The sequence below is a fragment of the Salmo salar genome, chromosome ssa12 (genome assembly GCF_905237065.1).
Source record: "Salmo salar chromosome ssa12, Ssal_v3.1, whole genome shotgun sequence".
Lineage (NCBI taxonomy): Eukaryota > Metazoa > Chordata > Actinopteri > Salmoniformes > Salmonidae > Salmo > Salmo salar.
In genome coordinates this window covers 73,665,625-73,679,744 of record NC_059453.1, presented here as the reverse complement: position 1 = coordinate 73,679,744, position 14,120 = coordinate 73,665,625, and the positions used below count along the sequence as shown (strand labels likewise).

General features: G+C 40.0%; 1 protein-coding gene across 2 annotated transcripts in view; it reads left to right on the top strand.

The window, feature by feature from the left end:
- Positions 1-5,655, top strand: part of LOC106565856 (protein FAM107B) — a 48,593-nt gene extending 42,938 nt beyond the window's left edge. For both annotated transcript variants that reach the window (XM_014133454.2, XM_014133455.2), the window contains 2 exons: positions 2,951-3,113; positions 3,221-5,655. In XM_014133454.2, coding sequence (XP_013988929.1) covers positions 2,951-3,113; positions 3,221-3,334 — 277 coding nt within the window. In that variant the 3' untranslated portion in view covers positions 3,335-5,655. The remainder of the gene's footprint in view (positions 1-2,950; positions 3,114-3,220) is intronic.
- Positions 5,656-14,120: the final 8,465 nt, after the last annotated feature.

Below are 14,120 nucleotides of genomic sequence, written 5' to 3'. Positions count from 1 at the left end.
TCGTTACATTTTCTATGCTTGGCAGGACAGGAAAATGGTCAAATTCACGCACTTATCAAGAGAACATCCCTGGTCATTCATATTGCCTCTGATCTGGCGTACTCACTAAACACAAATGCTTAGTTTGTAAATGATGTCTGAGTGTTGGAGTGTTCCCCTGGCTATCCGTAAATACATTTTAAAAAAAAGAAAATGGTGCCGCCTGGTTTGCTTAATATAAGGAATTTGTAATGATTTATACTTTTACTTTGACTTTTGACACTTATTTTAGCAATTACATTTACTTTTGATACTTAAGTATATTTAAAACCAAATACTTTTAGACTTTTACTCAAGAAGTATTTTACGGGGTGACTTTCACTTTTACTTGAGTCATTTTCTATTAAGATATCTTTACTTTTACTCAAGTATAACAATTGGGTAGTTTTTCCACCACTGCCATTTAGGCAACATAAAAGAAGAGGATGGCGTTGGCGTTTCTCTACAAGTAGGCAGAGTCAACATGTTTTTTCTTTGCACGAACACACACACACACACACACACACACACACACACACACACACACACACACACACACACACACACACACACACACACACACACACACACACACACACACACACACACACACACAGAGAGAGCGAGAAATCAGTAACATGGACAGCCACATCATATTTAGCTTACGTTGATTGGAGTAAATCGTTTTTGGTATCTTTTAGTTGTAACTGTATTAGACTAAGCATAGGTGATTAGATGATGTTGAAATGTTGTAATGGTGCTGGAAGAGTGGCGGCAGCTCCTGTTTTTCTTTGCAACTTGCGGTAACGCTCTGCGTTTCTAAATCAATTGTTATTTAGTAGTCCGAAAATGTCGGAAACATTAACTTACTCGACCATGCTGGATGTCACGTAACTGTTTGTGGACTTCACAGGACAGATGTTGCTCTCCGGTTTTGTCATGAAACAAAGGTGTGGATGAATTTATTCTGCTCACTGTGTCTTCTTATTGTCTCAGCCTTAGGCCTATACAGTTGAAATCGGAAGTTAACATACACTTATCTTGGAGTCATTAAAACTTGTTTTTCAACCACTCCACAAATTTCTTGTTAACAAACTACAGTTTTGGCAAGTCGGTTAGGGCATCTACTTTGTGCATGACACAAGTAATTTTTCCAACAATTGTTTACAGACAGATTGTTTCACTTATAATTCACTGTATCACAATTCCAGTGGGTCAAAAGTTTACATACACTAAGTTGACTGTGCCTTTAAACAGCTTAGAAAACTCCAGAAAATGATGTCATGGCTTTAGAAGTTTCTGATAGGCTAATTGACATCATTTGAGTCAATTGGAGGTGTACCTGTGGATGTATTTCAAGGCCTCTTTGCTTGACATCATGAGAAAATTTAAAGAAATCAGCGAAGAAATCAGCGAAGAAATTGTAGATCTCCACAAGTCTGGTTCATCCTTGGGAGCAATTTCCAAATGCCTGAAGGTACCACGTTCATCTGTACAAACAATAGTACGCAAGTATAAACACCATGGGACCACTCAGCTGTCATACCGCTCAGGAAGGAGATGCGTTCTGTCTCCTAGAGACGAACGTACTTTGGTGCGAAAAGTGCAAATAAATCCCAGAACAACAGCAAAGGACCTTGTGAAGATGCTGTAGGAAACAGGTACAAAAGTATCTATATCCTCAGTAAAACGAGTCCTATATCGACATAACCTGAAAGGCCGCTCAGCAAGGAAGAAGCCACTGTTCCAAAACCGCCATAAAAAAGCCAGACTAAGGTTTGCAACTGCACATGGGGACAAAGATCGTACTTTTTGGAGAAATGTCTTCTGGTCTGATGAAACAAAAATAGAACTGTTTGGCCATAATGACAATTGTTATGTTTGGAGGAAAATGGGGGAGGCTTGCAAGCCGAAGAACACCATCCCAACTGTGAAGCACGGGGGTGGCAGCATCATGTATGTGGCAACATCATGTTGTGGGGGTGCTTTGCTGCAGGAGGGACTGGTGCACTTCACAAAATAGATGGTCTCATGAGGGAGGAAAATGATGTGTATATATTGAAGCAACATCTCAAGACATCAGTCAGGAAGTTAAAGCTTGGTCGCAAATGGGTCTTCCAAATGGACAATGACCCCAAACATACTTCCAAAGTTGTGGCAAAATGGCTTAAGGACAACAAAGTCAAGGTATTGGAGTAGCCATCACAAAGCCCTGACCTTAATCCCATAGAAAATGTGTGGGCAGAACTGAAAAAGTGTGTGCGAGCAAGGAGGCCTACAAACCTGACTCAGTTACACCAGCTCTGTCAGGAGGAATGGGCCAAATTTCACCCAAATGATTGTGGGAAGCTTGTGGAAGGCTACCCGAAACGTTTGACCCAAGTTAAACAATTTAAAGGCATTGCTACCAAATACTAATTGAGTGTATATAAACTTCTGACCCACTGGGAATGTGATGAAAGAAATAAAAGCTGAAAGAAATCATTCTCTCTACTATTATTCTGACATTTCACATTCTTAAAATAAAGTGGTGATCCTAATTTACCTAAGACAGGGGATTTTTACTAGGATTAAATGTCAGGAATTGTGAAAAACTGAGTTTAAATGTATTTGGCCAAGGTGTATGTAAACTTCCGACTTCAACTGTATATCAGGTTGTCAAGGCATATGAACTAACAGGATACAGCAAACAACACAATTATCACAACACATAGGTTATAATATGGCTTTTTTTCCTGACTTTTCTTCTCCAGTGATTTTACCCACACACCACTACTTTGGGTGAGGAAAGGATATTGTATGAGAGAGCAAAATCAGAACATTACATTTAGTATGATTAGAGTTCCCTCTGCTGGAGACAAGAGGAAAACACTGAAGTTAAATTAAAATGCAGATGACCTTAGTAAATACCTTCTCTCTCTTGGTCTCTCAGGAGTGGCGGTGTTGGGATGGAGTCTAAGCCGGAGCTGCAGCGTGTCTTGGAGGCCAGGAAGAGGGAACAGATCATCAAGCAGAGGAAGGAGGAAGATGAGGCCAGAAAGAAGATCTCCCCTCTGGAACAAGAGCTCCTCAAGAGGAAGGAGAAGCTAGAAGAGGTAGGAGAGATCATCAATCGGTCAATACAATTATATTGCTATAGAGCTTTTTACAATTTCATCTAATCGAAATTGATTGAATAAACTCCCTTTTGTTTCTGATTCAGCTGGAGAAAGAGCAGGGAAAAAAAGAGGAGACCGTGAGAGCCCCAGAGTTTGTCAAGGTCAAGGAGAACTTGAGACGGACGTCCTTTCACAATAATGGAGAGAAAGAGGTGTAGGGACAAACCGGTCCAAGTATACCGTTGAGTTGGAATCTGCTGGAGTTTGTACACTTGTGTGTATTATGCGCGTGAGTGGACACAGGACAGCTGTGTTGTGTTGCTCTGACTGCACAACTCAAGACAACAGCAAGGAACTTCTACCTACAAGGACTGGTCGGCAAGCCATGACACAATGCCTTCACTAACCCACTCAGAGCAGAGACACAGCGGGAGAGACAGAGAGAGACAGAGATGGAAGGTTGACTCTGCAATGGGCTACTGTTACAGGGATAGGTCAAACTGTATCTGTGATATCTCAATCCAGAGTAACTGACATGAGAGTGAGTGTTAGGGTCAAAAAGGACAACCTGGACTTGGGGGTAGACGTAACATGGTAAACATAATTCCGGGACACTCCAAATAGTATGATATGTTACGTTTCGTATGGTATGAATTAATTTGTGGATGTCCATCATCCATTTTGTATGATATATTGCGAATGACAATTCATACGATATGTTACGGATTGCAATTTGTACAATATGTTAAGAATTTGCTAAACATATGATATGATACGAATTCCAATTTGTTGTCGCTAACGTTAGCTAGGTGGCTAGCGTTAACTAGGCTAACGGTTAGGGTTAGGGGTTAAGGATAAGCTTAGGAGTTAGGTTAAAGGGTTAGGGGAAGGGTTAGCTAACATGCTAAGTAGTTGCAAAGTAGCTAAAAAGTAGTAAATACTTGCAAAGTTGTTAATTAGCTCAAATGCTAAATGTTGCCCGTGATGAGATTTGAATACACAACCTTTGGGTTGCTAGACATTCGTGTTATACGCCTACTCATGCATCCCGACCAACCACCATACCTTTGTTTTTACCTTAAGTAACCTTCTGTCTTATGTAACCATACCAAACATAATATATCATACTAGTGTCAAATTTACGTTTACTATGTTACTTCTAGTCTATAAGACCAGGCTGAAGAAGAGGGGAGAAGCTATTCACTAGTGGATGTAGTGTTCCGTACTGCAATGACTCTAGAAACGAGGACACGTAAGATGTTAAGAGACAAAGCCAAAGTTGGTTGTTTTTCTCAAGTGTGTCACAAAGCAGTGGTTACTTTTCTTCTTAGGCTATGTATATCCAATAGTAATTCTCTAGGTTACAGTATAAGAAGCACACTGTACCTGCACACACAATCAGTACAGATTGTTAACAGTAAACAATCAAATGTTCCTCCTACTAATGGCATTTATCTGCAATTCAAGGTCACATGTCTCAATGTGAAATCTCTCACTGAGAAAGAACCTATCCCTAACAGTGCCTTCCTAGCTCTAGCTGCATGTCATCCTAATCAAAAAGTTCAAACCAAGGAACGCTATCTTTCTGAAATGGTGGTGCGTGTAACGCTTATACCAACGGCATACTATCAAACCACATGATCTGAGGAATCAGATAGAGTATTTGTACAGTATGTAGGTGAGTGTGAGTGGTTGAGTGAATGCATGTTGCAGACACAAGAGACTGACACTGATATGGTGGTCCTTTGTAGCTCAGTTGGTAGAGCATGGCGCGTGTAACGCCAGGGTAGTTTGATTCCTGGGACCACCCATACGTAAAATGTATGCGCGTGTGAGATTGTATAAAAGCATCTGCTAAATGGCATACGTTATATTATAGATGTAGATTTTTCTCTAACCCCATTTCACAATTTTTTTGTAACATATACATGTTTTGAAAAGGGATATTTATGTTTTGTGCTTAAGGTCTGAGACCAGGTAGATATTCTCACATTTGTAATTGTATCACAGCGCTTTTTAAATAGTATTATGTAGCGATACAAAATAAAATACAATCATTTGAATCTTATTTCAATAAGGCACTTTAGAACATTGAAATTATGTATCTGAACATTATTTTACTGATCAATTATGCATTTGTCATTTTTTTAAAGTCTTTAATATGTTTTTATCCTGATTGCATATAGATGGCCATTTGTATTTTGGTGTTTTTTGCACCAAATATTGTTCTACTTGTATGAAATATCTGCCTTTACTGACTCCTGAAGCCACTTAATATGTTTAATATTATAAAGCTGTACATGTTATAAACATGAATACATTCTTTCTCATTTCTTTTTCAGTCTCTTCATTGCATAGAAGCATGACTATATTAATGTATGAATATTTCAATAGCTTTCACAATGACAGAATGATTGTTATGAATAACAAAGGTTTGTACTTCAAATTACTATGGTACATGTTTGAGAAGAGAGGTAACAAAGAGCTGGAGAAAATTGTATTCCTTTCTAAGAAAATAAATAAAAGGACAAACACTGCATTGATAGTTGCACTGTGACCTTTCATTTGGTCTGATAATTTCTGGATCATTCCACAAAAATAGTGGATTTTATGTTGCCCGCCTTAACCACTTGGAAAATCACTTAAAAAGGTCAGATAATAACACAAAATATATGTTTTTGTTTTAATTTAAGTGTATTATTGTTAATAAAACATATGTAAGACAGTTACATTGCAAAACATTATTGTATACATCGTAGAACAGGGTTTCCCAAACTCGGTCCTGGGCCCCGCCTGGGTGTACGTCTGTTTTGGTTTTTGCCCCAGCACTACACAGCTGATTAAAATAATCAAAGCTTGATAATTCATTGGTTATTTGAATCAGCTGTGTAGTGATAGGACAAAAAACAAAACGTACACCCAGGTGGGGCCCCAGGACAGAGTTTGGGAAACCCTGTCATAGAACACGGTCAGTATCATGAAAATGGCTTGTCCCTCGGGTAATGAGTCGTGGTTTAGTGACATTTTATTGAGTTAAAATATATTGTTTTATGTCATAATACAAAGGAAAGTATCATAGTTATTTAGTGGATTACTTGAAAAACTAAAAGATCAACTAAATATTGTAATTCATTTACAGGGAATAGCTGTCTCTCAATTTCATGCAACTGGTGTTACCCTATTATAAAAACAGCCATTTAAGAAAAATGTAACATCCTTTCCAACTAATTCCTGGGTCAAAGGTTCATTGAAGATGGGGCTGTGTAAGGGGTGCGTAACTGGTGGCAGGGAAGTCAGACACAGGAGAGCAGAACTTGGTAATAGCCGGAGCAGTTTAATAGTAAAACCAACAGCATACGAAATACAAAATATGGGCACGATAACCCGACGCGCACCAGTCAAACAAATGTGCACAAGCACTTACAATAAACAATACCACACAAAGACATGGGGGGAACAGAGGGTTAAATACACAACACATAATGAGGGAAATGAAAACCTGGTGTGTGGGAAAACAAGACAAAACAAATGGAAAATGAAAAATGGATCGGCGATGGCTAGAAGACCGGCGACGTCGACCTCCGAACACCGCCCGAACAAGGAGAGGCATCGACTTCGGCAGAAGTCGTGACAGGCTGTTATGAAAAGCACATGGTGAGTTTGCACTCTCTCTTCATATGTTAGCAATTTGATAATTAATTTGGTAATTCCATGCGAAGCATTAAGATGTGTCACTGGTATTACACAGTTTATACTAAATGGAACAGGAAATTTGATTAAAATAATTTATCAAATCACATGATTAAGTCATTTATTTACAATTTAAGAAGTGCGGTTTGAACAACTGTGACCGCCATCTTAGATATTCTATATTTTCTGCATATTTGTCACTGGTGTTACCATTACTGGTGTTACTGTTCCTGCTGGATGTAATAGAATAGTCTGAAGATACTGTCAATGGTGCTATTATAGAAAAATGTGTTTTGTTTAAAGTAAATTATTACTAATAAAAACAAATCTCAATATTATTGTCATGACGTTGGCCTGTGGGTAAGGTTTATGACCCCCCCATAAATACCTTTCTCCCTTCCCCTCTCTCTCTGACCCTACTGAAGGACTTTTGAATAGCCTTTGTTAAATATAGAGAGTCAGGGAACATCAAACAAGTCGGGGGAAAGGAAGCATATTTCGGTAATAGAACCAGTTGGAAATATACCAGGTACTTAATGAGTATGGATGACAGTTCGGTTGTCATCTGAGACATTATGACTGATGACCGGACGACATAAACTGTACCAGGGAAAGTCTACACATTCTAGTTATCAGATCCACATGGAATTGTTGTGCAATTTAAATGTTTGATATTGAAACTGTTTGTTAGGAGATTAAATGTAATTTAGCTTCCAATTGAGAGAATTGGGTTTTCATAAGGAAAGAGCCCTGACCAATCAGTGGCCCGCCCCTGTGAAGAGACGGGTTATAAACGATGAAACACACTCTTCTCCCCTCGCCACTATATAAGCCAGTGACGAAATGTAACCAGTCTGTTCCGGGTACGTGAGGTCTGCAGCCTCTGCGTTAACCTCTCTAGGGTAGGTGGCACCAAATCGTCCCACCTACGTAACAGCCAGTGTAATCCCGTGGCGCGTTATTCAAAAACCTCAAAAATGCAAAAACTTCAATTTTTCAAACATATGACTATTTTACACCATTTTAAAGACAAGACTCTCGTTAATCTAACCACACTGTCCGATTTCAAAAAGGCTTTACAACGAAAGCAAAACATTAGATTATGTCAGCAGAGTACCCAGCCAGAAATAATCAGACACCCATTTTTCAAGCTAGCATATAATGTCACATAAACCCAAACCACAGCTAAATGCAGCACTAACCTTTGATGATCTTCATCAGATGACAACCCTAGGACATTATGTTATACAATACATGCATGTTTTGTTCAATCAAGTTCATATTTATATCAAAAAACAGCTTTTTACATTAGCATGTGACTAGCATGTGACTAGCATTCCCACCGAACACTGCCGGTGAATTTACTAAATTACTCACGATAAACGTTCACAAAAAGCATAACAATTATTTTAAGAATTATAGATGCAGAACTCCTCTATGCACTCGATATGTCCGATTTTAAAATAGCTTTTCGGTGAAAGCACATTTTGCAATATTCTCAGTAGATAGCCCGGCATCACAGGGCTAGCTATTTAGACACCCAGCAAGTTTAGCACTCACCAAAGTCAGATTTACTATAACAAAATTTTTATTACCTTTGCTGTCTTCGTCAGAATGCACTCCCAGGACTTCTACTTCAATAACAAATGTTGGTTTGGTTCAAAATAATCCATAGTTATATCCAAACAGCGGCGTTTTGTTCGTGCGTTCAAGACACTATCCGAAAGGGTAAATAAGGGTGACGAGCATGGCGCAATTCGTGACAAAAAAATTCTAAATATTCCATTACCGTACTTCGAAGCATGTCAACCGCTGTTTAAAATCAATTTTTATGCCATATTCCGACCGGGAATCTGCGTTTAGGTAAACAGACGAAAGAAAATAAAGCATTCGGTCAACTCGGGCACGCGCCTAAGCCCATAGTACTCTGATCGGCCACTTGCCAAAAGCGATAATGTGTTTCAGCCAGAGGCTGCCTCGATATCGTTCAGCTTTTTCCCGGGCTCTGAGAGCCTATGGGAGCCGTAGGAAGTGTCACGTTAGAGCAAAGATCCTCAGTCTTCAATAAAAAGAGCCAAGATGAAACACAACTTGTCAGACAGGCCACTTCCTGCATGGAATCTTCTCAGGTTTTGGCCTGCCATTTGAGTTCTGTTATACTCACAGACACCATTCAAACAGTTTTAGAAACTTTAGGGTGTTTTCTATCCAAAGCCAATAATTATATGCATATTCTAGTTACTGGGCAGGAGTAGTAACCAGATTAAATCGGGTACGTTTTTTATCCAGCCGTGTCAATACTGCCCCCTAGCCCTAACAGGTTAAAAGGACTCACATGTCATGTACAGAACTAAGCCAACCTCAGCGTGAGCTTTGGTTGCGAATGGTATGAACTTTGAACTCTTATTCACTACAGAAGTGATACTTCCTAGCCGTTGAGTTAGCAGCGGCCGCTGTAAACGTGGGCTAGGAAGGACGGACGACGTATCCAGTCTAACACACAACGAAGATACTACAACGTATCCATTTTACCACCAGTGACATTCTTCCGAGGACAGGAAGATCTCTGTTGGCCAACACGGCCAGCATCTACGACCAACCTACCGAAGCGCAGCTCAGAGTAAATATTTATTGCATTTTCCTTTTCCAAATGGGCGGTAATTTAGAATGCATATGATACTGTATTTATGATGGCATAGCTGCTTTCTTTGTTCCTCAGTCTTCCCGCTCTTTCATTCAAGCCCAACCCCCTTTCTTTGTGTAACAAGCCTCATACAGGTAACGTCCACCAGGGACGTTTTCTGTATGACATAATTTGTATTCTGTGTATATGTAATTCTGTGTGATTAGTTTAGGTATTTGGTAAATAAATAGTTAAACCCAATTTTGTATTGCTGATTCAACTTGTTAGCCAGGGTTCGTGAAGATAACCAAGAATTTACAACTTTCATATGAGACTGAAAATAAGGTGACGATTAATGTGGACTGCTATTGATGTAAAAGATTACTAGGTCTTTAAGAGTGTATTCGGAAGATAACAGCTCTATAAACGTTCCTCCGTGGTGCCCCGACTTTCTAGTTAATTACATTTACATGATTAGCTCAATCAGGTAATATTAATTACAGAGAAAGGATTTTATAGAATAGCATGTCATATCACTTAATCCGGCATAGCCGAAGACACGACATATTCAATTACCTTTTCTGTCTTAATCCCTATTGGGTCCATTTAGGGAGAGCCAGGGAGCTGTCTCTTTTGCCAAACAACCTGAACACAGTGCACTCATTCCACTTCCTATATAATGTTACAAACCAGAAAATGAGACTTTTGCAGCAGTGTCAAGGCTGGAATTCTGAACTGGTAACACCTGAACAGGTAACAAACCAAAGCCTGGGAGAGTGAGTGGCAATGTGTAGCCTCTCCAACTCCGCTAAACCTTCATTAAGATTGGGAGATGGTGGCAGTACAAAATATATTGTCACCGAAATCCCATAAACGTGTCTGTTGGTGACATTTTTTGGGGGGGGTTTTGTGCCTTCAGTTTAATATCCCAACTTTGACCAACCTTGCAAATTCTCCAAGGTATCCAATGACATGATTTCATGGGAGTAGGATAGTCAACTGCACAATAGAATGATTCAGACTCAGACCCTGACCTAAGAATAATTGATTGCTATGAGTAAAACAGAGAGAATATCTAGTTTGAATATCTTGCTCAGGCAGAAGAGACAATTGCAGAAAGGTTTGGTTAAGCATTGGGAGACACCATTAGACATAGTCCTCTGTGCCCTCACTAACTTTTTTGGCCACTTAATTATTGGGGTAGAATAACGTGACGCTCTGCATCACAAGAAGACTCTGTCCTCAAACCACTATCACCCTCCTGTGTGCTTGATGAAGATATGAATACACACCATGTTACATTTGTGTCTGCGCTTCAGTTTGTCTACTGAAGTATTGTGTGATTTTCAAAAAAAAAATCCTTATTGAAAAAAATCAAGTTGTCAAATTGTGTCATTTTGACCTGATGCTAAGCTGCACATGGCGCATTCACAGGTTTTTCATGTTTTGTACACTCAGTGTATATGTGTGTTTGTCTGTGTGGGTGTGTGCATGACTGAGTGCATGTGTGGTAAGGTATGGAAAATCAACATGAGGAACAGGGCCTCTATTTCTAAGCACTGTCCTCCATTTATCCATTCCTAATATTGAGTTGCAACCCCCCCCCCATTGCCCATTCACCCTCTGAATAGCACACATTCACAATCCATGTCTCAATTGTCTCAAGGCTTAAAAATCCTTTGTTAACTTGTTTCCTCCCCTTCATCTACATTGAAGTGGATTTAACAAGTGACATCAATAAGTGATCATAGCTTTCACCTGGATTCACCTGGTCAGTCTATGTCATAGAAAGAGGAGGTGCTCTTAATGCTTTGTACACTCAGCATAGATTCATGCTACACACACATCACAACTGATCCTACCAGACTCTTATTATACTGCTCAATTTATATACTTGCCCCCCCATCCCCCCTTCCCCAATACACATGTAAATATTGGACTATAAATAGTGCCTTCCTGTATTATACTTATGCTAAAATGTTTATTTTATTCTACTGCCATTTACATTATGTTCATATTCGTATTTTTTTTATGTCTATATAAGGTCCCACAGTTGACAGTGCATGTTAGAGCAAAACCAAGCCATGAGGTTGATGGAATTGTCCATAGAGCTCCGAGACAGGATTGTGTCGAGGCACAGATCTGGGGAAGGGTACCAAAGAAAATTCTGCCGCATTGAAGGTCCCCAAGAACACAGTGGCCGCCATCATTTTTAGATGGAAGAAGTTTGGAACTGAGCAATCAGGGGAGAAGGGCCTTGGTCAGGGAGGTAACCAAGAACCCAAAGCTCACTCTGTGGAGATGGGAGAACCTTCAAAGGACAACCATCTCTGCAGCACTCCACCAATCAGGCCTTTATGATAGAGTGGCCAGACGGAAGCCACTCCTCAGTAAAAGGCCGCTTGGAGTTTGCCAAAAGGCACCTAAAGGGATCTCAGACCATGAGAGAGAGAGAGACTTTTGAAAAAAGCTGTGGAGTAAAATCAAATACTATTTTACTTAGTTCTATCACTATCAATAGTGGACTTGTTATTTGTTGTCATCGGATAATACATTTCACATTTAAGTAACTTAAGACATTATTCCTACATAAACTCAGCAAAAAATGAAGCGTCCCTTTTTCAGGACCCTGTCTTTCAAAGATAACTTGTAAAAATCCAAATAACTTCACAGATCTTAATTGTAAAGGGTTTAAAAACTGTTTTCCATGCTTGTTCAATGAACCATAAACAATTAATAAACATGCACCTGTGGAACGGGTGCACTAACAGCTTGCAGACGGTAGGCAATTAAGGTCACAGTTAAGACACTAAAGAGGTCTTTCTACTGACTGAAAAACACCAAAAGAAAGATGCCCAGGGTCACTGCTCATCTGCGTGAACGTGCCTTAGGCATGCTGCAAGAACGCATGAGGACTGCAGATGTGGCCAGGGCAATAAATTGCAATGTCCGTACTGTGAGATGCCTAAGACAGCGCTACAGGGAGACAGGACTGACAGCTGATTGTCCTTGCAGTGGCAGACCACGTGTAACAACACCTGCAGAAGATCGGTACATCCGAACATCACACCTGCGCGACAGTTACAGGATGGCAACTTTGTGTTATTGCAAATATTCCTCTGTGTTTTTGTTTTTGTTAGCTCTGCTGAGGAAATCCACAGCTGCTGACTTCCTGAGACCAGTGAGAGAAAAGCGTGCTGCAGGGTGTTTCCCTGCACGCTACAGTATGGAGGACAGTGAGGCTGAGGAGCTAGTGGAGGCTGACTTCGTGAGTTCAGGCTGGCAGACACACATTGAAGTATAGACAGTACATATGGGTCACTCAATATCATAGTATTACTCAAATTACAAAATACTGCACCTGAGACCAGCATGCTATGGCGTTCCTCCTTTTAGAATGGCTTAGTTAAAGTTAGAACTAATCAAATCTGTTTCAGCTAACTTGGTCTCTCCTGAAAAATAGATGTTTATCTCTGAAACTATATTGGCCATAAACACTGCAACCTGGACTCAGGTAAAATCAGGGACACACAAATGAGCGTAATATGTTACATTTGGTATAGTATGTATTAATTTGTGGATATCCATCTTTTTATTTATTTAACCTTTATTTAACTTGGCAAGTCAGTTAAGAACAAATTCTTATTTACAATGACGGCCTACCCCAGCCAAACCCTAACCCAGACAATGCTGGGCCAATTGTACGGCGCCCAATGGCACTCCCAATCACGGCCGGTTGTGATACAGCCTGGAATCGAACCAGGGTCTGTAGTGACGCCTCTAGCACTGGGTGCAGTGCCTTAGACTGCTGCGCCACTCAAGAGCCCAATCCACATGATATGTTACGGATTACAATATGTTCCAAATTTGCAATTTGTTGTGGCTAATGTTAGCTAGGTGGCTAACGCTAGCTAGTTGGCTAACATTAGCTAGACTAGGGGTAAGGGTTAGGGTTAGGAGTTAGGTTAAATGTCTAAAGTTAAGGGAAGGGTTAGCTAACATGCTAAGTAGTTGCAAAGTAACAAAAAAGTAGTAAGTAGTTGCAAAGTTGCTAATTCGCTAAAATGCTAAAGTTGTCCGTGAGGAGATTTGATCACGCAACCTTTGGGTTACTAGAAGTTTGCATTATAGTCCACCCATCCACACCAACCAACTACCCTCCCTCCTTTCGTTTTTGCGTTAAGTAACCTTCTGTCTTATGTAACCACACCTAACGTAACATATCATACTAATTTGAGTGTCCCGGATTTTCGTTTACTATGTTACGTCTAGTCTATGAGGTCAAGCTAGACTGACAAACATTGCTCTGTAAGTTGATCCTCCAGGGCAGTGGTGCAGCTCCCACTACCATGCTCTGACATACATGGGAACAAAGACAGGTCAGGACATTGACCCTGACATTGTTACAATCTGTTTCACTTGCACCAGCCTCAAATATCACATTTGATTTCTAGTATGAGAATTGTTACTAGTCCTGAACTTGAACAACTATGGCTAACTCAACAGACAGTAGTAATATGGAGTACTTCATATTCTGTAATACAGTAAAGCCTGCTATGTGTAACACAATTTGTGAGGATTACATTACTTTTTCAATTCACAGGAGGACAGTTCAAAGATGCTGTTGAATGGCGATACTGTGGCACTGGTGAAATCGGTAAGTTACAAGTTTTTCAAACTTTTGATCGAAA